The 19,590-nt window shown below is 62.3% G+C and overlaps 1 protein-coding gene across 2 annotated transcripts in view; it reads left to right on the forward strand.

Annotated features, from left to right (window-relative positions):
* The first annotated feature begins 4,423 nt into the window (after window positions 1-4,423).
* Window positions 4,424-19,590, forward strand: part of PLXNA1 (plexin A1) — a 50,249-nt gene continuing 35,082 nt past the window's right edge. For both annotated transcript variants that reach the window (XR_550655.1, XM_008574985.1), the window contains exons 1-4: window positions 4,424-5,671; window positions 6,397-6,579; window positions 18,193-18,333; window positions 19,268-19,368. Coding sequence is in view for 1 of the 2 variants with exons in the window: in XM_008574985.1 (XP_008573207.1) it covers window positions 4,427-5,671; window positions 6,397-6,579; window positions 18,193-18,333; window positions 19,268-19,368 (1,670 nt within the window). In the remaining variant the exon portion in view is untranslated. The remainder of the gene's footprint in view (window positions 5,672-6,396; window positions 6,580-18,192; window positions 18,334-19,267; window positions 19,369-19,590) is intronic.

Below are 19,590 nucleotides of genomic sequence, written 5' to 3' on the forward strand. Positions count from 1 at the left end.
TGGAGGCGGGCGCGGCGGGGAAGAAGAGTGCGAGCGACCCCAAGGAGGCCCCTGCGCCGCCGCCGGAGCCGGGCTGGGCGGCGAGAGAGGCGCCGAGGGGCTGTTGGAACCCGGGGCTGCCCGGGCTCGTCTGCGGGGTGCCGGCCACGCCCCTTGAAAGGAAGGGGTGTGCTGGGGGAGGGGCGGGCCGGGCTCTGCCCCCCAGTGGGCTCCCTGGCTGCCCACCTGCTTTTACGCTGAGGCTGCTTCTCAGGGTCGGGCGGTGGGGGCTGGGGTTCAGCCTTTGCGCCCATCTCCCGAGGAACGCGCCCTAGGTCCGCAGGGCTCCTGCTGGTTTGGGGTGTGCGGGAGAGGCCAGGTGCGGCGCCCAGCATGCCGAGATCCTGCCACCCCTTCAGGAGCGGCAGGCCCCTGGTGGAAGCAGACGCGCGCTCCCGCACTCTCCTTCAGGGCCGGGCTTCCAATCCGTGGGAGGGGGTATGGTGGCCCCAGGAAGAGTGTCAGGCAGAGGGGACCATGTGGGCGGAGGCCTGGGTGTGTGGAAGCGCTGAGGTGTATGCTCTGGGGGTGAGGGACAAACGAGGTGCGCGTGGACACAGCAGATGGCCCTTTGCTGGACTCCTGGGCCCCCCAGGTCATTGCCTGCATGTTTGAGCCCACTGGAATCTTCTTGTGTGTGGAGCAGCTTAGAGCAGCTGGCCAGGAGGAGGGGGCACCCAAGGGACACCCGGGTGGTGGGCACTTTTTCTGAGGAGCAGAATTCCAGGGCCTCCAGATCCTGGTCCGGTTGGACTGGTGGGGAGCAGGGCCGCTTGGGATCACCTGCTGCAACCTCCGCTGAGGGGAGGTGGGGGTGGCAGGAGCAGCCCTCTCCCCAGGTTGCTAATGGGGAGCCACCGAGTGGGATGACAGTGTCTTCCCTGGTCCCCACTCCCCAGCCTGTCCAGCCTCAGGAGGGTCCGGAGAGGAGGGCAGGGGGGGTGGGTTCTCTCTCTGTGAAGGCTCTGAGGGCCTTTGTTTCTCAGGGTGAGGAGTCTTGTCGTAGTCCAGGGCTGGTAGAGGAGAAGGGAACTCCTAGTTCCAGTGGAGGGCCGATCCCATCCTGTTCATATTCCATCCTTTGGGACGTGGCCCCCACCTGCCTGTAGCCTGGTCTCTCTCTCCTTGGCCAGCCCTGTTTGGTACACCCAGCCCCCGTCCAATTTCTCCCTCCTGGTCTGGCTCTGACTTGGCCCGCACAGCTCTCTGTCCATGCCTGGAAACTGTAGCTGTTTTAACTGGCCCCTCTGCAGGTCCAGCAGCTTCACACGCGAGGCCTTCACTCCTGCTGTTCTGCCACCCAGAACATACCCCCCACCCCCAGCTCCGTGAGCCTGGTCCTTCCAGAATGGGTGGAAAGGCCCACTGGGGGGCCTGCCCAGGCCATGGGGGCCAGCTCTGCTCCCTTGTCCTTCTGCACAGAGCACAGCATCTGTGGTGCAGTGCCACAGCCCAGCATGCCCCTGGTACCCAGGCTCAGCTTTGGAGTGAATGCATCTTTCCTGGGCAGACCTGAGGCTATGGGAATTGAGCCTCAGCAGTTGGCATCCAGTGTTGGGTGTCTGCAGAAGCTTGGGATTTGGTCCCTGCCCTGCCAGAACTAGCTGGGTGACCTTGGGTCTGAGTCTTGAGTTCCATATCTCTAAGGTACAAGAAGTGATCCAAGCATCCTCACTGACCTAGGTTAGAGGGTGGGCATGAGAGACCTTGCCCTGGGCTTGGGACTCCCTCTCCTGGCTGGCAGCCTTGGGTGGGGTGGGGGTGGGGGAGTGGGCCAAGGGCCAGGCTAGAGTTTGGATAGTGGCTTCTTCAGCTGGATTCCTCCTGTTTAATATAAAGAGTAGGGCCCGTAATTGCATTAAGACGTGTATAATTATCCGGAGGAGGGGAGAGCCCAGCCCTGGTAATTGCAGGCCTGCTTTGAACTGGTATAAACGGTGAGTGATTCATGTTTTCTTTGGAGTTCACATGTGCTCAGCCTCAGCCCTGGCCCTGCTGCCACCTCAGGACACTGTTCTTTGGCTCCCTGGTCTGCCCTGGGCTCCTTAGTGGGGGATGGTCAGTGGGGGGTGGAGCCCTCCTCTCCTGGCCACCTGGGGAGACCCCTGTAGCAAGGGTCTTGCAAGGCGGCACAGCCCCGATTCTCCTGCTCTGGGGTCCAGCCAAATCTCCTCACTTACCCAGGCCTCAGTTTCCCCACCTGAGCAGTGGATGTACACTGTGGGTGGGGAGTGCAGGCCTGACTGGCCCCTCCGTTTACCTGTGCATTCATTTGTTCATTCACAGGTATTACCAAGCCCTCCTGGGTCCTGGCCTTGGCTTTGGGGATGTGGTGGCAAAACACACAGCACCAGGCCCAACTCTCACAGCTGCCGTTCCGGTGGGGAAAAGGAAAACAATGAGAAGCAGAACCCGCTAGCACCTGCTAGAGTCCTGTGCCACACGTTAAAGCAGGGTGACCGTGGGAGAATGAGCAGTCAGGGGACACAGCTGGCACCTGAGCAGGGGTGGGGGGCAGGGCAGAGCAGCCCCCACAGAGACTGACGGTGCTGTGGCCAGCTTCCTGCCTAGACTTGGCAGAAGGCCTCGGCTTCTCCACCTGTGAAGTGGGGCATCGTGGGAGTGTGAGCCCTTGGGCGTCTGCTGCAGTCAGGGCTCAGCACTGCTGCATGGGGGCTCCAGCCAGGAGGGGGTTGAGCAGCCTCCAGCATATCAGGCCAATCCAGGGCATGCCCTGCTGGTGCCAAGAGGAGGCGCCACAACCTTCCTTCTTCCATCCATGGGAGAGGAGCTGTTGTTAACCCCCTTTCACACGTGAGCGAACTGAGGCTGGCAAAGGGGAGTGCCCTTGTCAGGGCCGCATGGCTACAGGATGGTGGAATCTGGATTGAACCCAGCACCTGGCTGCCAGCTGCTGGGCTGGGGGGAAGTGAGACTTTTTCAGAGGTGGTAGGGGGCCACAGCAGGATTCGGGCAGCATTGACCTTACATGCAGGTTAAACAGCTGGCCCAAGCTGCTGCAGTGAGGCCTGCCTCTAGGTCCAGGTAGGATGGATGGGCAGTGTGCAGGAGGTGAGCCCAACCCAGAGAGTGAGGGCAAGTGTCGTTGAGGTGCCTGGCCCTGTGGAGTAGACAGTGCTGGGGTGTGGTGGGAGGGGCAGGTTGGTGGTGAGCCTCTGTCCAAGGGGCGCAGGCAGGTCACATGTGGAGTCTGGGTGGAGACAGAGGTGCTGAGGCTGGGGCTCAGGGAGCGCCCACCACCTTCCCTTTGGAGAAATTCCTCTTTCCTTGGAGTTGGGTGTGAGGCCAGGGTTTGGAGGGAGAAATGAAAGGCAGGGGCTGGGGCGACCAGGGAGCCTGGGAGAGGCAGTGTGTGGGCATGTGGGTGGCAGTGCACACAGCTTGGCTTCTGGATCCTTGGAGTGTAGATCTCCGGGTTCAGCAAGGGGTGGGGCCATGTTAGCCAGTGAGTGGCTCCAGGGCCAGGATGCCTCTCACCTGGCTGTGCATCTTGGTGTCTTGGTGGGGCTGTCGGGGTGTTTGGGGGAGTACCCACGACGTTGGAGAGTGCTTGGAGGGTGTTATCGGTGGACACCAGCCACACTGGGCCCGAACTGTTTCTGGGGTGCAGAACAGGGCCCTGTCCTCATGGGGCATGTGCTCTACTGTGAGGACAGGGAGCTTGGCAGAGGCCTGTGGGGTGGGATGGGATGGTGACAAGTTCCAGGGGAAGGGCTACCCTGATGTCATGTGCATTCAGCCTTGGCGCACACCCTGCCTTCTGCCCAGGCCAGCCCTAGGCCAGGGACACATTCCCCAAATCCAGGCTGGGTCACAGGGCAGAGGCCTTCCATTTGGGTGGGGCTCCAGTGGCAGGGCTTGGAGGTGAGTGTGAGCGCTGAAGCCCATCCATGTCTAGCTTCCGTGGGATGATGGTGGTGGAGCATGTCCCTAGCAGCCTTGGGCAGAGAAGCTGTCACCCACCTGGGAATGAGGAGCTTGGGGGGGTCTTACCCCCTAGGGTATGGGTGGCTCTGAGTCAGATGATGCTCCCCAAGTCGGGGTGGCAGCTAGGGTCCCAGTCTGGACCCCAGGCCGTTGTCAGCTGCCTCCTTGTTCCCGCGATGGCAGGGTGTGGCATTGATGGAGTGTCCTGTCGTCAGGCAGGCATCCTATGCTGCTCATGATGCCATGGCTGTGTCATGGCGATACTTGGTGCACCCTCACCGCTTGCAGCGCCTTAGGTCAGGGAGGTGCCCCCTCTTTGTCTCTAGCTCCCAAAGAAGGGGAGTGAGTGTGCACGTTGCTGTGTGCTGGTGTGAGGGCTGTGCCCACACTCATGCAGACTCCCTGCCTGTTCTCCCCCAGGGCTGAGGCTCCCAGCCCCATGATGCTCGCCACTGCAGGACCCGAGCGCCCTGGCCCGAGGCCCGAGCCTGCCATGCCACTGCCACCTCTGAGTCCACAGGCACTCCCAGTGCTTTTGCTGCTGCTGCTGATGGGGGGCATGTGGGCGGCTGCGGGCTCACCCAGGATGGGAGGGGGTCTGCAGCCCCCCTTCCGCACCTTTGCAGCCAGTGACTGGGGCCTCACCCACCTGGTGGTCCACGAGCAGACCGGCGAGGTGTATGTGGGTGCAGTGAACCGCATCTACAAGTTGTCTGGGAACCTGACGCTGTTGCGGGCACATGTGACAGGCCCCGTGGAGGACAACGAGAAGTGCTACCCACCACCCAGCGTGCAGTCATGCCCGCATGGCCTGGGCAGCACTGACAACGTCAACAAGCTGCTGCTGCTGGACTACGCCGCCAACCGCCTGCTGGCCTGTGGCAGTGCCTCCCAGGGCATCTGCCAGTTCCTGCGGCTGGACGACCTCTTCAAGCTGGGCGAGCCGCACCACCGCAAGGAGCACTACCTGTCGAGCGTGCGCGAGGCAGGCAGCATGGCAGGTGTGCTCATCGCCGGGCCGCCGGGACAGGGCCAGGCCAAGCTCTTCGTGGGCACACCCATTGACGGCAAGTCTGAGTACTTCCCCACGCTGTCCAGCCGTCGGCTCATGGCCAACGAGGAGGACGCCGACATGTTTGGCTTTGTGTACCAGGATGAGTTCGTGTCGTCGCAGCTCAAGATCCCGTCAGACACGCTGTCCAAGTTCCCCGCCTTCGACATCTATTATGTGTACAGCTTCCGCAGCGAGCAGTTCGTCTACTACCTCACCCTGCAGCTGGACACGCAGCTGACCTCGCCCGATGCCGCCCGTGAGCACTTCTTCACCTCCAAGATCGTGCGGCTCTGCGTGGACGACCCCAAGTTCTACTCATACGTGGAGTTCCCCATCGGCTGCGAGCAGGCGGGTGTGGAGTACCGCCTGGTGCAGGATGCCTACCTGAGCCGGCCCGGCCGAGCCCTGGCCCACCAGCTGGGCCTGGCCGAGGACGAGGACGTGTTGTTCACCGTGTTTGCCCAGGGCCAGAAGAACCGCGTGAAGCCACCCAAGGAGTCGGTGCTGTGCCTGTTCACTCTCAGGGCCATCAAGGAGAGGATCAAGGAACGCATCCAGTCCTGCTACCGCGGTGAGGGCAAGCTCTCGCTGCCCTGGCTGCTCAACAAGGAGCTGGGCTGCATCAACTCGGTGAGTGGGCAGGGCTGTCCTCATCCCGGGCACCCGCCGCGTGCCCCGCCCCACTCTCAGCTGCCTCTCCTCGGGCCTTGCAGTGGAGCCTCTCCCCCTCGACGCCAGCCTCTGGCCGTCTCCGGATCCTCACAGTATCGATCGCTTCCCAGTCTGCTCAGCCGGCCCTCCCTTTGCCTCTTAAGTGTGATTGCTTCCTCCTGTCTGAAAGAAAGCCTCCATCTCCACGGTCACTCTGGTGACCGCCCCCACCCCCCCAACCTCTCCAGAGAGGGGCCACCCTCCTCTGTCCAGCTGTCTCCATGGCTCTCGGGGTGCCTGGTGCAGCGGGCCCTGCCTTTGGGACCATGATGTTCATGCTCCCCCTCCCTTCCTCCCTCCAGGCTGCCTCTTTTGGGGCTGAGGGCTGTTGTCTCCCCTGCCCCCCCCGAGGCTAGACAAGGGTGCAGGAGAGAAGGGCCACACCCTGGGCACACTTGTCTGGGTCTGGGCAGTCTTGCTGGGCCTTGGTTTCTCTATCTGTCCAATGGGTACAGGAATCCCTGATACCCACAATTGTATTATCTGTGTCTGGGGCTGTGTGTTTGCCTCCAGAGGACCTTCTGTGAGCCCCTGCCCCCTCTAGACCTCCTCCCCAGCTAGTGGGTTTGTACTTGGCCCAGCTAGGAGGCCCCCATCCTCAGAGGGCACTGGTGGCACAGCTCTCACCCTGACCCTTCCCACAGCCCCTGCAGATCGACGACGACTTCTGCGGGCAGGACTTCAACCAGCCGCTGGGGGGCACGGTCACCATTGAGGGCATGCCCCTGTTCGTGGACAAGGATGATGGCCTGACTGCCGTGGCTGCCTACGACTACCGGGGCCGCACCGTGGTGTTTGCTGGCACGCGCAGTGGCCGCATCCGCAAGGTCAGGGGGGTGGGCTCGGGGTAGAAGGGCAGATGGAGCCCTGGGGCGGGAGCATGAGCAAAGGCCCTATTTGAGGCAGAGGAGATAGCACTGTTCTGTGATTTGGGAAGCTGAAGTCTAGTGTATGAGAGTGGGGGCCTTACCCTGTGCCAGCACAGTGACCTCGAGGGCACAGCTTGTGGGCACCTCTGAAGGTCCTGATCTCCTTGCCTATCTGGCATGTATGATGGCCCTGGTCTGGTGTCTGGGGGTCTGACTGACCTCAGTTGCACTAAGCAAGGAGCTGGCCTGGTCTACGTGGAACAGGATGCCAAGGCCACGCCGGACCAGCTCTCCAAGGGCACATGGTGACCTCGAGGAAGGCTGTGTAGGAGGTGGCAGCAGGGCAGCTTACACGGTTCCCTCCCCTCTGGGTCCCTGCTCCGGCCCTGTGAGATCCAGTGTCTGCTGAGGCAGCACTCCGCTGTGGCAGGCGGCCTCCACCCTACCCTGCGTGAGACAGCAAGGCCAAGGGCAGGCCAAGGGTGAGCCCCACCTCCACCGTGCCACTGGCAGGTGCTGCAGGAACGGTGGCTGTGGATGACCCAGGGCCAGCTCAGGGCTGCCGCCCTAGCCCTCGGGGTGAGGGGTGGGTGCTGTGGGGCCGGCTTGTCTGGTCTCCTAGCTGTTCCTTTTCCTCCTGGGGACGTTGGGCTATGCAGAGCTGGGTGCGGAGCTGGGCCGGGAGGCTTCCTGGAGGGGGTGGATGGAGGAGCTGCCTTTTGGTGGGATGGGCACTGTAGGGACAGGGTGGGGACTGGGCCAGGGCTGGGCGGGCCTGGTGTGGAGGATACTCCTGGGGACACCGAAGGGTGGGGTGTCCAGGGACAGTGAGGCCTTGCTGGCAGGTATGTGAAAGGGTCTCTCCATCTCTTGCCCTGGGAACCCTGTCCCACCACTCACTGGCTCTGTGATCTCTGGGAAGGGACCCCCTGCCCCCTGCCTCATCTTCCCCATCTGTGAAATGATCCTGCTTGTCCAGGCTCTGGGCTGGGGTGACTGTGGGGCCGCTGGTGATCTTTGGGCCAGTATGGACTCAGTTGCTGACTGAAGGCCCGCCAGGGTGGGGAGTGCCCTGGTGTCCTGTTGGGTGCTGCTCACAGCAGCCGTGAGGCTGAGCGCCTATGGGGACAGGTGGCAGGTCAGCTCAGACCCACCCTGGTGCCCTGCATGCAAGCCCTGTACTGTTGGAGCTGGGTCCTCTGATGTGCTTCTGCCCTGGCCCCTTGTGGGATACTGCCTGAGGCAGCAGTGTGTACCCCCACTTCTTGTATGGGGTGTGTTGGAAGCTGGGGTGCAGTCAGCTTGGAGACACTCCCGTGGAGCATCCCAGAGTCTGTCCCCAGCTGGAGATGTCTGTTAGGGTTGGGAGTGTCGCCTTTGCTGGTGGGTGGGCTGAGGGAGTGCAGCGGCTGGAGAACGGTTGCTTGAGACCTGCCTCCCCTGCTGCCTCCTGCACCAACCCACACTCCTGTGCTCAGGGGCACCATGTGGGGGGCTTTGCTGGGGGGAGGGGCAGGACACAGCCATTCCCCTGGGTCTTAGTTGGCCCAGCTTCCCTCCTTCCCCACCCGAGGCACATAGCAGGGACACTGAAGCTTAGGGTGTGGAACTGTATGGCTGGGCTTGGGCCCGTCCATGAGAAGAGGCTGCATCAGGCCTGGAGCCGTCCCAGCCCGAGGTTCCCTCGTGCCTCCCTCTCCCTTGCCCTCTCCCCGGCCCTCTCTTTCCAGTACCAGGGAGGGCGGGTCAGTGGGCCGGTAGGGGTTGGAGCTGTCCTCTGCACCCTGGGCCAGGCCCCTTCTCAAGACCTGGAATACCTGGTGTTTGGACAGTTGCTGGATAGTGCAGCAACTGTCCTCCATGCCTGCGGCTGGCCTCTCCCACCCTTGTGTCATGCAACTGGCCAAGCTCCACGCGGGCCTCAGCTCCCCTTTGCTGACTATGTGACCACCAGGAAGCTGTCAAGCTTCTCTGAGCACTCGCAGAGGCCTCACGAGCCCCATTGTCCACCTGACAGGTAGGGAAACTGAGGCACAAGCAGTCCCCGCATGTGCTTCTGGTTGCTGGCTCCAAGGTTGTCACTCTTTCCTCCCTTACAGAAGGAGCTATGGTCCTTGGAGGTAGGAGCTGGGCGCCTGGGCAGAGTTCTCAGAGAGCTGGGCCAACACTTCAGTGACCCTTCCCTGTCTGAGGGAGCCTGGGTCGGGGGCAGCCACTCCTGAAAGAGCCCCCTCCTCCACCTGCTCTGCCTTGGACTGCTGGCCTGTAGGGTCTTTCTCCAGCCCTGGGACCTGGCAGTGGCTCAAACTGCTGTGGGTGGCATTTGAGGATGGTGCAGCCACCCAACGTCATTTCCTTACTGTTCCCTATTCCTGCGGTGACCTCAGGTCCAGCCTCCCACCATGGGGTGCATCTGCTGGGGGCGCCCTGGCCTGGGTGGGGGTGGGGCGAGGGGCCATAAGAAGGGGCCCCCCTCGCTTGTTGCCAGCCCGGTGTCGGGTCCGCCTCTGCCTCCCCTGGCTCTGAAACCCCCCCGCGGTTCCCAGCACAAAGCCTCTGGACTTGACCCACTGCGAAGGACACCTACTCACTGCTAGCTGCACAGGACCCTCCTTGGCCAGGGCCTGGCCTGCAGGCAGCACACTTCCCACTTGCCCGTCTCTCCAGTGTTGTGCCGACCTGGCCCAGGTGTGCGGTGGCTGTGGCCCAGGGTCCAGGGCCAGGTCCAAGAGGCCCTCCCTGCTGGGCGGCTCCACCACATCCTGTTCCCTGGTCTTTGGGGAGGGGCCAGGCCTGGGGGCCTCCTCCTCCTACTTACACAGAGGCTCCCCCTGCCCTTTCTCCATTCTGCCTGTGGAGCCTGGACCCTGGGGACCCCTGCCCACTGCCCGACCCAGGGGTGGGCCTGCCATACCAGCCTCACTGTCTTTCCCAGGCCTGCTTCTTCCCAGCTTTAAAAAGCATCTGGGGCGGGCCGGCCCGGTGGCGCACGGGAGAGTGCGCCGCTTGGGAGCGCGGCGGCACTCCCGCCAAGGGTTCGGATCCCATGTGGAGACCGGTTCCCGCTCACTGGCTGAGCGCGGTGCGGGCGCAACACCGAGGGTTGTGATCCCGTTGCCAGTCCCCGGTACAGGCGCGACACCGAGGGTTGCGATCCCATTACCGGTCAGTAAAAAAAGGGGAAAAAAAAGCATCTGGGAAGCTCCAGGGACTTGGCTGGCCCCAGGCCAGGCCCTGCCAAACGTGGTGTTGTGTAAAACTGAGGGGAAAAAAAAGCATCTGGGGAGCTCCAGGGACTTGGCTGGCCCCAGGCCAGGCCCTGCCAAACGTGGTGTTGTGTAAAACTGTAGCCAATTAATTCAAGACCTGCCAACTTGAGCTGCTCGGGCTTGCTGGGGTGCTCCCTGCCTCCCCCTTCCTTCCCCAGAGCCACACTGCCACCTGTCCCCTCCCGCTACAGAGGCAGCCTCCTACTAGGCATCCCCCCTGGAGCTCCATCCCTGTACGTAGTCCCTCTCCATGGCTTCTGGGGACCCCAAGCCCTGGCAGGAGTTCCCAAGGGCAACCCCTGGTTTGAGCGCTGTGGAGTCAGCACAGGCTCCCCAGTGGGTACGGAGAGAACGGGCCCTGGATTCCTGCAGAGCGGGTGCCCCCGACAAGAAAGCAAAGATGGTGAGAGTCCTTGCCCTGCAGGCTAGGTGAGGGACACCTTGGACCAGCCCCACCCTGGTCCTCTTGCTACTGCAGGGCCTAAGAGGCTAGGCCCGCATAAGGCCCAGCCCTGCCCACGCTGGTGACCATGGGCAGGTGAATGTTGGTCCCATCTGCCCGAGCATCCAGTTTTTCAAGAGAATCTGGAAATCCATATTTTGTGTGAGATTGATTGTTAAAAGCTGACAACTAATGCAGGTTTTTAAGTGTTATGGGCCAACTCAAGCGTGCCCATGGGCCAGCAGTTTGTGGCCCAGGGACCTGCACTATGGAATTAAATAACTTAGGGAAGAGGCATTGCAAGGGTCTGCGGGATGCCAGTCCTCAGGGTGGGGCCCAAGGGACAGTGCCCACCTGGGCTCTGGGCCCCTCCTGGGCCTTGCATTCCTTCCCTAGATGCTGGGTGCGCCAGGACTCCCTGGAAGCTGTGGGAGCCTGAGGCAGGTTGGCGTGCCTTCCTGTGCGGGGCCCCTGCAGAGATCCCCCGAATGGGTGCGGAGGCTGCAGTGCTCTGTCCCCTCCTGGCCACGCCTGCGCCCTCTTCGCAGACCGCAGGCTGCAGTGCTGCTGGCGCCTTCTGGCTCTCAGCCTGTCCACACCTTGCCCAAGCCTGTTCTCCTTAGCGTTGGGAGGTATTCACGGAGGCGGGCCTTGCAATGGCGGGTCTCCAAGGAGCTCACGTGCCCTGTGGTGTTAGTTGTGTTGTCTGTGGGGCCTTGGGGACTGTGGCCGTGGTCTCAGCTCTGCCAGGTGCATTTGGGGCCTGGGACAGGAGTGACGACTCCACAGGGGGCTCTGTGTCTGCAGCTCCCTCTGCCTGGCCTGTCCTTTCTTCAGACAGGGCTGTTTCCTTGGGCTGTGACTGCTGAGCACCCACTGTGTGCTGCTTGGGGCCTGGGATGCCAGGGGACCAGGAACAATACCTGCCTTCCAGAGGCCCTTGCATCTCTGGAAGGTCCAGGATTCTCTCTCCTGACACCTCCCCCAACCCCAGGCAGGATTCTGGAATTTAGAAGTCTGCAAGTTGAGTGGTGCTTCAGAGACCCAGGCAGAGCAGGCATCACAAGCGCCCAGCACACCATTTCTCAGGTCTCCACTGCAGCCCCCTGCCCAGGGCCTGTGCAGGGCATGGGTGGGAGACTCCTCGGGGGCTGCCGCTGTGGGGCAGGGGCACATGTGCCCTCCTGCTGTTGGGTTGCATCTAGGGTGGGTGGGGTTTGATCTCTAGCACCTTGCCCTCTGAGGCCTGTGGTTGCTCTGAGGGACGGCCTCCCCTGTTGGCGTTCTCCTGGGGACCTGCAGCATGGTGGGCCACTACTGGCTGTGCTGGAGAGTCTCGGTGTCCTGTGCGTGGTCAGCCCATGACGGTGCCTGTACCAAAGTGACACACACAGAAATGTGCACAGTGGAGGGTGTGTTGGCAAGAGAACACACAGGCACCCACCATCCCAGGAACCCCTCTGTCCCTGCTCTTCCCAGGGTGACCATGCCAACTGAGTCGTACAGCACATTTTCTATTGTCTTCCTATGCTTAACGTGATTGGCAGTGGCTGGCTTTATGCTGTGGGGAGCCATGGTCCATTTCGTGTCCTGTGTTGTGCTTTCCAGATACACGCCTGCATGTGTCCCTTCCAGTGTGGATGGTGTGTATCGTGTATGTTCTGTGACGAGTGGTGCTGTGCACACGACTTTCTGTGCCTGATCCTGGTGCACATAGGGATAACTCTGTTGAGTTTCTGCCAGGGAGCTCAGCTGCCAGGTCTTCATTGTGTTTTCTTTCCTCTTGAATCTGTCAGACCATCTCTATTGCAGCTTTGAGAACCAGGTGGGGGACCTGTGGCAGTGCCTGGAGGGTGGTCAGTTGACAGGCACACAGCGGGTGCTCCTGGGCAGGTTGCTGGGCCCGTTTGTGCTCTGACCCACATGTGGCCATTGGTGGGGACTGGAGGGGACCCAGCTGCCTGCTTCCTGTGCGCTGTGGCTGCTCTCTCAGGGGGGGCCCAGGGGGTGCTGCCCCTGCCCGCCCAGACAGGGGTCCCACGACCTTTTGGGTAGCATTGGTGATGCTCTGCAGGCATCTGTGCTTCCTGGGGAGCACGTGCCACCCTCTTTCTGTTTCTGTTGGGTGTAGTCAGCCACCGTGCCTTGAGCCACAGAGACATAGGGGAGGACCTCTCGTTCCCCCTGTGGGTCTAAATTGTGGTGTCCCAGCCACTCGTCCTGGAGCAAGTGGAACGTGAAAGTGCGTGAGCATTGCTTCTGCTTCTCAGCAGGCGCCAGAGTCACCCACGGGCGTGCACAGAGCTCCCTGGCCAGTCAGACTGGAGCACCTGCATGGGCCCCTCATCACCTTAGATAAGAATGATGTTCTTAAGTGCAGGCGGCTTTGGCCCCTGATGCCCCGTCTCGAGTGTGCCCAGCCTGGCGGGGGGCCCATGAGGGCTCACACTGGGAAGCCCCCGCGTCCCTGACAGATAAGGCCCATCCATGGTGGGGTCAGGGTGTGGGAGCCCCTGCCACCATGGCAATGGATGAGGATCCCTGGGGGCCGGGGATCTACAGAGAATGGTGTCTAGTGACAGGGAATGGTAGAGCCAAAGCTCAGAGGTGCCACAGTGCATGCTGAGACTGAGCAGTGCCTTAGTGGGGGGTGGGCACGGGCCTCAGGTGCTGCCATGGGCATTCTGCCTGTGCGTGGCCGGTAAACTCACTGGCGACCCTGTGCTGGTCAGTGTGGTAGGGCAGGGCCCAGGGAAAGTGGGAGGGGCAGCATCCACCTGTGGTGCTCGGGACCAGCTGGATGGGGTGGAGTGGTAATGAGGGTGTGTGAGGGTCCAGGACTCTGAGGAAGGTGCTGGGGGTCAGGGCTGGAGGTGGCATTATGGCACTGAAGTGACAGGGGTGGGGAGAAAGTGGAACGGCAGTGGACTGCTCATGGACGTGAGACAAGACATTGGCCAGGTGGTCCCTGCTGTGGTCCTCAGAGTCCCTGCTGGTGAGACCCTGAACTGCAGTGGGGACCCCAGCCAAGTCCTGGGTTAGGACAGAGTCCCAGTCAGTGACGTGTGATTGAAGGCTGTGTGATACACACTGTCTTATGGCCCAGTGTGGTGTGGCCTCCACAGCAGTGGATTGGATTCCTGGGTAGCTGTGCACTGCTGCCCACATCAATGTTCAGGTTTGGGACCCAGTATGTAGGTGGCTTCTGAGCAGACATGTCCCCCTTTGGAGCTGTGAGCTCCTGACTCCTCACAGCCCTGTAAGGTGGATGTCAGCAGATGAGGAGACTGAGGGTCCGGGAGGTCTGCTGCTTACGGAGGGGTCACTGCTGGCATGGGCTGGAGCCTGTCTGAGGCAGCCATGGCTTTCCCCCACTTGCTGGGACCTGCTCTCCTCTGCGGGGTGGGGGTCAGGGTGGGAAAGATGGGATTCCCGGGAACTACCCCTCCTCCTGCCAGGTGTGTCTGGCCCAGTTATAGCCATCAGGTCTTCTGCAAATAACATTTTAATTACCCAATTATGCCAGCAGGAACTCACTAATTGCTTTTCCCGTATCCAATTTTTCCTGGCCTTTCTGAGAATGGTGGGGACCCAGGAAGGGGGCCAGAACTTGCTCCCAGCCGGAGGAGAGGGGAATCCCAGGAGGGGCAGGAGCTGGTCCATCGGGGCATCCTGGTCAGGAGGAGGAGAGAAGGGTCGGCTTTGTGCCCCTTGGGGGGGTCCTGAGAAGAGAGGGCAGCAGAGGCTCCTGTCCCTCATGTAGCCCCTCCTGGGACCCCTTTTGGCTGCTGACAGGCTTGGCAGCTGCATCTGCAAAGGGGCCAAGATGCCATGAGGCCCCAGTGCTGCCGCTCTGCCTGGAGACCAGGGGTCGGCTTGGCAAGTGCACCCCACTTCACAGGCAGGGAGGCAAGGCCTGAGAGGTGCCTGGTGGGCCTGCCCCCAGCTGCCTCCCCAGGCCAGGGCCAAGCTGGGCAGCCCCCTGCCTCCGGGCGGCTAGGGCGCGTGCCGGTCCTGGCACAGAGCCTGGGTGGCCCAGACATCCTCCTCGGCACCCCCGCCTGCCCTCAGCCCAGAGAACAGGCCCTTTGTTGGCTCTGGGCTGGATGGACAGCTGACCTGGCCAGGCCCTCAGCTCCCAGCCTGCAGCAGTTGGCCAGGGCTACAGCGGTGATGGGTGTGGGGGCTGTTGGCCGGACCAGCCTGGGGTTTGGGCCTCCCACACCCCCGTGGCTGCCTCTCCTCAGCCCTGGTCAGGGCTTCTTCTGCAGGGATCCCTGCTTGTTGTGTCATGGGCCCCTGTGGCCCACAGAGACAGGGGCTGGCCCAGGGACAAAGCGGGTAAGCCTGCTCCCTGGCCTGATTGTGGGGAGGATTGGGTGACTCCCCAGGGCCGTGATATGTTCTTGGTCCTCAGGTGAGGTCAGTGGCTGGCCTGGCACTGAGCGGCCACCGGGATGAGCCCCACCCCAGAGATGCTGACTGCCCTCGTGCCTCTGTTCAGAATACCAGGACAACTCCCCAGTGTACAGATGGGACAGGGGACTGGAAGGCTGGAGGTCTAGCCAGAGACTGGGTGGGGTGGAGTGGGGCCTGGTGCAGCCCAGTTGTCATGTCCAGTGGGGGAGGGGAGGAGTCCTCTCAGCAGGCGTAAAGAAGGCTGCTGCGGGCAGAGGGAGCTCTGGGAGCAGGGATGAGCCCCTCCACCCCAAGGGTTTTGTGGTGGGATGTGGGAGGGAGGGCTGATTGGGTGTCATGGGAGATTCTGGTAATCTTTAGGGGAAGGTTTGCTGAGCAAGGAGGTGACAACTGGAGGTGTGAAGTACACCAGGAGACTGGCCTGGCCCCCATGCCCAGGACACCTCAAGTCTCCCGATGCTTCTGCCAGCAGCCCAGCTGCCTCCAGGGTGGGCTGCCTCCAGGTGGGTGGCCGTCGAGTGGACAGCTGCGGGCTGTGGGTGTGTTGTCGGCACGTGTGCTCACGGCTGGCCTGTGTCCGCTGCCGTCTGTGCCCCCGTGTGCCTCCTCTCCTGGAATGCCTGCCTGGAAGGGGGCTGGCTCCCTCCTTCCACTTTTGGGGGAGATTCTGTGCCCCAAGGTGCAGCTGGGGGTCCAGGGCCCTGGGTTCCTCCAGCAGGTTCTGTGTGAGCCTCAGTTAACTTCTTGTCTGTGTGGTCCTATGAAGCTGGCTGAGCTACACCAGCCTCCAGCCTGGAAACTGCTAGGACGAAGGGAACACATCCTGGGACTGTTGTTCCAGCGGGGCACCCCCATCCCACCTTGTGTGTGCACGTGGGGCCTGCGGAGTCTGGGCTGTGGCTCCTCAGCCCAGTGAGGGTCTGTCACCTGGGTCGCATCCACACTCTGAGCTGGCACTCTGCTGGGCTCCCTCCCCAGCACCCCAGTCATTCCGTGGCCCCCAGAAACCATGACCCTGTTGTCACCCTGTGGTCTGTCCCCAGGAGTCAGCCTCTCCTGGGATCTGCCAGTGTATGTGAGGGGGGACGGCCCAGTGCTGGGACAGGTGGGGGGCAGACAGGTGTGTGGCAGATGGACAGCTGGGCGCGCCTGCTCCAGTGGCAGCTGTTTGTGCCGCCTGTCCGAGTGGGCACCCTGCCGGGCTGGGTGGGGCGGGGCGCTCCGGGCCTGGGGTTGGAGTGTTGCTTCTGCCTCCTGCCCACCCCCACACCTGGGATCTGGCCTGCCCCTGGACTTGCCTCTCCCTCAAACCTTTCTCCATCCTTTGCTGAGTAGACAGGGGGCTGGCAGGTTGAGCAGGGCTGGGGTCAGGTCTCTAGCATCATGTGGCCACTGGTGGTCAGAGTGGGGGGAGGCTGGGACCTCTTGCATCGTGTCCCTGTTCAGATGCCTCGTGGAGACCCTCGAGCCCTGGGGTTGGTGATCCAGTTAGGTCAGGCTGCTGAGGACCCGTGTGCCAGGTGTCTGTGGTAGGGAGGGCCAGGCTCAGGGTGTCGGGGCAGCGGCTGCAGACCTGCTGCTAGGTGGGATGGGGTTGAGGCCTGGGCCTCAGGGTGACTGCTGGAGGGACGGGGGTGAGGTGCAGCCAGAGCTTGAGGGAAAATCTAGAGTCCCAATTGGTTGGGGTCTTTTGGGTTGGAGATGGTGCTTCTGGAGCTCTGGGTCCCTGTGTTCCACCCCTTGCCCAGGCTATGTCCTGCCCTCCTCGCCATCCTGCCTCCTGCTCCCTGTCAGACGTCTTGGGCTGGCTTTCCCAGGCCTGTGTGGCTGGCTGCTCAGTGTGGTGGTTGCTGTGGGGGTGGCCACTCCGTGTCCCATCTGCCCTTCATGCTGTTTGGTCCTTATTTAATCCTTAGAACGGCTCTGTCTGGGGGAGGAGTGTCTGTCATCCCTGTTTCATAGTTAGGGAAACTGAGGCAAAGAGGTTAAACACCCACACGGGCCCCGCAGCTGATCTGGCACAGGGCAGGAGGTTTGTAGAGCCGGTACCTTCAGAACCTCATGGGCTGTAGGCCTTGGGCCTGCGTGGTCATTTTGGGTGAGGGCTCTCTCCCCTGCTCTGGCCATGCTCTGGCCACAGGCTTGGGTGGGTGTGGGTGGGGTGGGCTGGGAACTGGTTTGGGTCCTGTGCAGGCCCTACCCACAGGGGTGCTGGGCTGCTGTACTCTGCAGTACCCTTCTTGCAGAGGCTGCGGCCCAGAGCCGTTTAGGCAACTGTGGCCCAGCCCTGCTGGCGTCCCAGCTGGGCCCTGCCCAGCTCTGGGCTCAGCTCTTCCGGGTCTGGTTTGACTTAAGCCTGCTTGGTGGGGAGGCAGCTGAGCGGATGTGGGGGGTGGATGTGGGGGGTGGCCACGGGAGCTCTCAGGAATGCGGCCCTCCCCGTCTCCAGCAGCCGACAGCCTCTTTGGCCCAGAGACACAGTGCCCCACCCTGACTGGCTGCCCTTGGCCCAGCCCCTGCTGGGGCTGGCTGGAGCCAGGGGCTTTTGCCTGGCTCTGCTGCCCCGACCTGCCCTGCCTTGTCACTGCGGGGGCACAAAGAAGGGTACTGTGCTGAGCTGGGCCCAGGCCCTCACCGTGAGGTGGAGGTGCAGCCATGGGCTGGCTGCTAGAGTAGAGCCTGGGGTGGGGGCTGGGCTGGTCACACAGCGAGCAGGAGCAGGAGCAGGTTCTGTGCCCGGGAGAGCCTGCCTGGGACCACAGAGCTGGGTAGATGTGCCTCGTGAGTCCCATCTCTGGAAAGCCCCCTGGGTCTCTCTGTTAATTAAATACATTTGTTTGGTAAAAGCAACTAAAAATACTCACTGCATTGCGAGCTGCGGAGGAGACGAGCTGGCTAATTAACGCCCGGTTTGTTTGGGATCTAGAATACATTTCCATGCAGATGAAATGCCCGGCTCTCTCCACTGCTTCTTGCCGGAGTACCCCCCTCTAGGACAGCCTGGGGCTTGGTCTCAGCCTCCCCACCCCAGAGGCTCCTGGGCTCATTTCTCAGCAATGCTGGACTCCCCATACCCCCTGCAGGGCCCTGGCCTCTGCTCTCACCCCACCCTAAATATCTCCTCCTCCTAAAGCACAGCCTGCTCCAGGGAGGGTCAGACGCCTTTGCCCTGGGTATGGCTGTGCTGCTCACTGGTGGGTGCTGGGCTGTGGTGGTCCCCAGCCCCCAAATACCTTTCTGGCCTCTGATGAGCCTGAGTGCCCTGCACGGGCTGCCTACCTGGCACTGGGGCTGGGGCAGTGAGTGGGGCTGCCTTCCGCCCTCTCTGAGCCCAGCCTTGTTCTTGCAGGAGTTGGAGGCCTGGGGGAGGGGCTTTGGACCCCTGACCTTAAGTGGGGGTGGGGCTGGCACAGCCCCCTATTTAGAGCCCTGTTGCCACAGATCCTGGTGGACCTTGCGAGCCCTAGTGGCCGGCCGGCCCTGGCCTACGAGAGCGTGGTGGCCCAAGAGGGCAGCCCTATCCTGCGTGACCTCGTCCTCAGCCCCAACCGCCAGTACCTCTATGCCATGACAGAGAAACAGGTGGGTGTCTCACTGGCCCGGCCACCCTCCTGCCGGGGAACTGCTCACTGGAAGGTGGGGGCAGGACACAGACATGTAACGGGGCGGGTAGCTGCTTCCCCTCCCGAGGGGTAAACCACAGCTGGCTGGTGGTCTGGGTTTGCATTCTGAACAGCCTGTGTGCACCTGCAGGTGCAGGAGCTCAAGGGGGCCTGCACCACCAATGCTGCCTCGAGTCCTAAGCTGGGCTGGGAACGACTTTACAAGCACAGATATTTGAAAGTCTTTCAGAGGAGAGATGTCACTGGAGGGTTCGGGGTATGCCTCGGGGGCCCCTGAGTGCTTGGACCTGGTGCCAGGATGCTGGGGCTGTGGCCTGGCCTGCTTGGGGGCCGCCTCTGTCCTTTTGCTCAACCTGGAGACCTTGTGGCAGCTGGGAAGGGGGGCAGGCAGGGCCAGGCAGGCACACATTGGGGTGAGGCCAGCCCTCCCTCACCTCTCCACCTGCTCTTGCTTCTCTGCCCCTCTCTGGAGCATAGTTGGGGTTTTCTGCCCCCAGCGAACGGGGGCTGTTCCCCTGGGCTCTGGGGTACTGGCCGAGCAAGGGAGGCTGGGGTGAGCATCGCTGGGGCCCTCTTTGGTGCTTAGAATTGGGGCTGATGAGCCCATAGATCGCACAGGAAACTTAGACCTTGGAAGGGGTCCAGACAGAGGCTTGCTGTGGCCGATGCTGCAGGTTCTCTGCTGGCTGGCTCTTGCACCAACTCTCGCTGATTAGGCTGAGGCAGGGTAACTGGGACCAGCATTAGAATAGACTGAGCACAGTTGGTGTCAAACCAGGAGCTTCCTAAGAGTGCAGGGACAGCAGGGTGGGGTCGGGGGAGCACACCATCTGAGGCAGGCAGCAACCTCTCGGTAGACCTGGAGGGGTCTCACGCCATGGCCCCTGCCCCAGGTGACGCAAGTGCCTGTGGAGAGCTGTGTGCAGTACACGTCGTGTGAGCTGTGCCTGGGGTCGCGGGACCCCCACTGCGGCTGGTGTGTGCTGCACAGCACGTGAGTCAGGCGAGCATGGGTGGGCAGGGAGGGCCCTGATACCTGGGCTGGTGGTCCCAGCCTGGGAGGGTGGTGGGGGCCTCACTGTGCACCTTGCAGTCCAGCTGCCTGCCCTGCTGTGGGTCTCACCTGGGCAACGCATCAAGGTGAAGCTGGTGATGGCCCTGCTGAGCAGGTGCAGGAACGTCCTGGGGCTGGGGGCACATTCTCTGCCTGGGGCCC

This window comes from Galeopterus variegatus, unplaced genomic scaffold (genome assembly GCF_000696425.1).
Source record: "Galeopterus variegatus unplaced genomic scaffold, G_variegatus-3.0.2 Scaffold1125, whole genome shotgun sequence".
Taxonomy (NCBI): domain Eukaryota; kingdom Metazoa; phylum Chordata; class Mammalia; order Dermoptera; family Cynocephalidae; genus Galeopterus; species Galeopterus variegatus.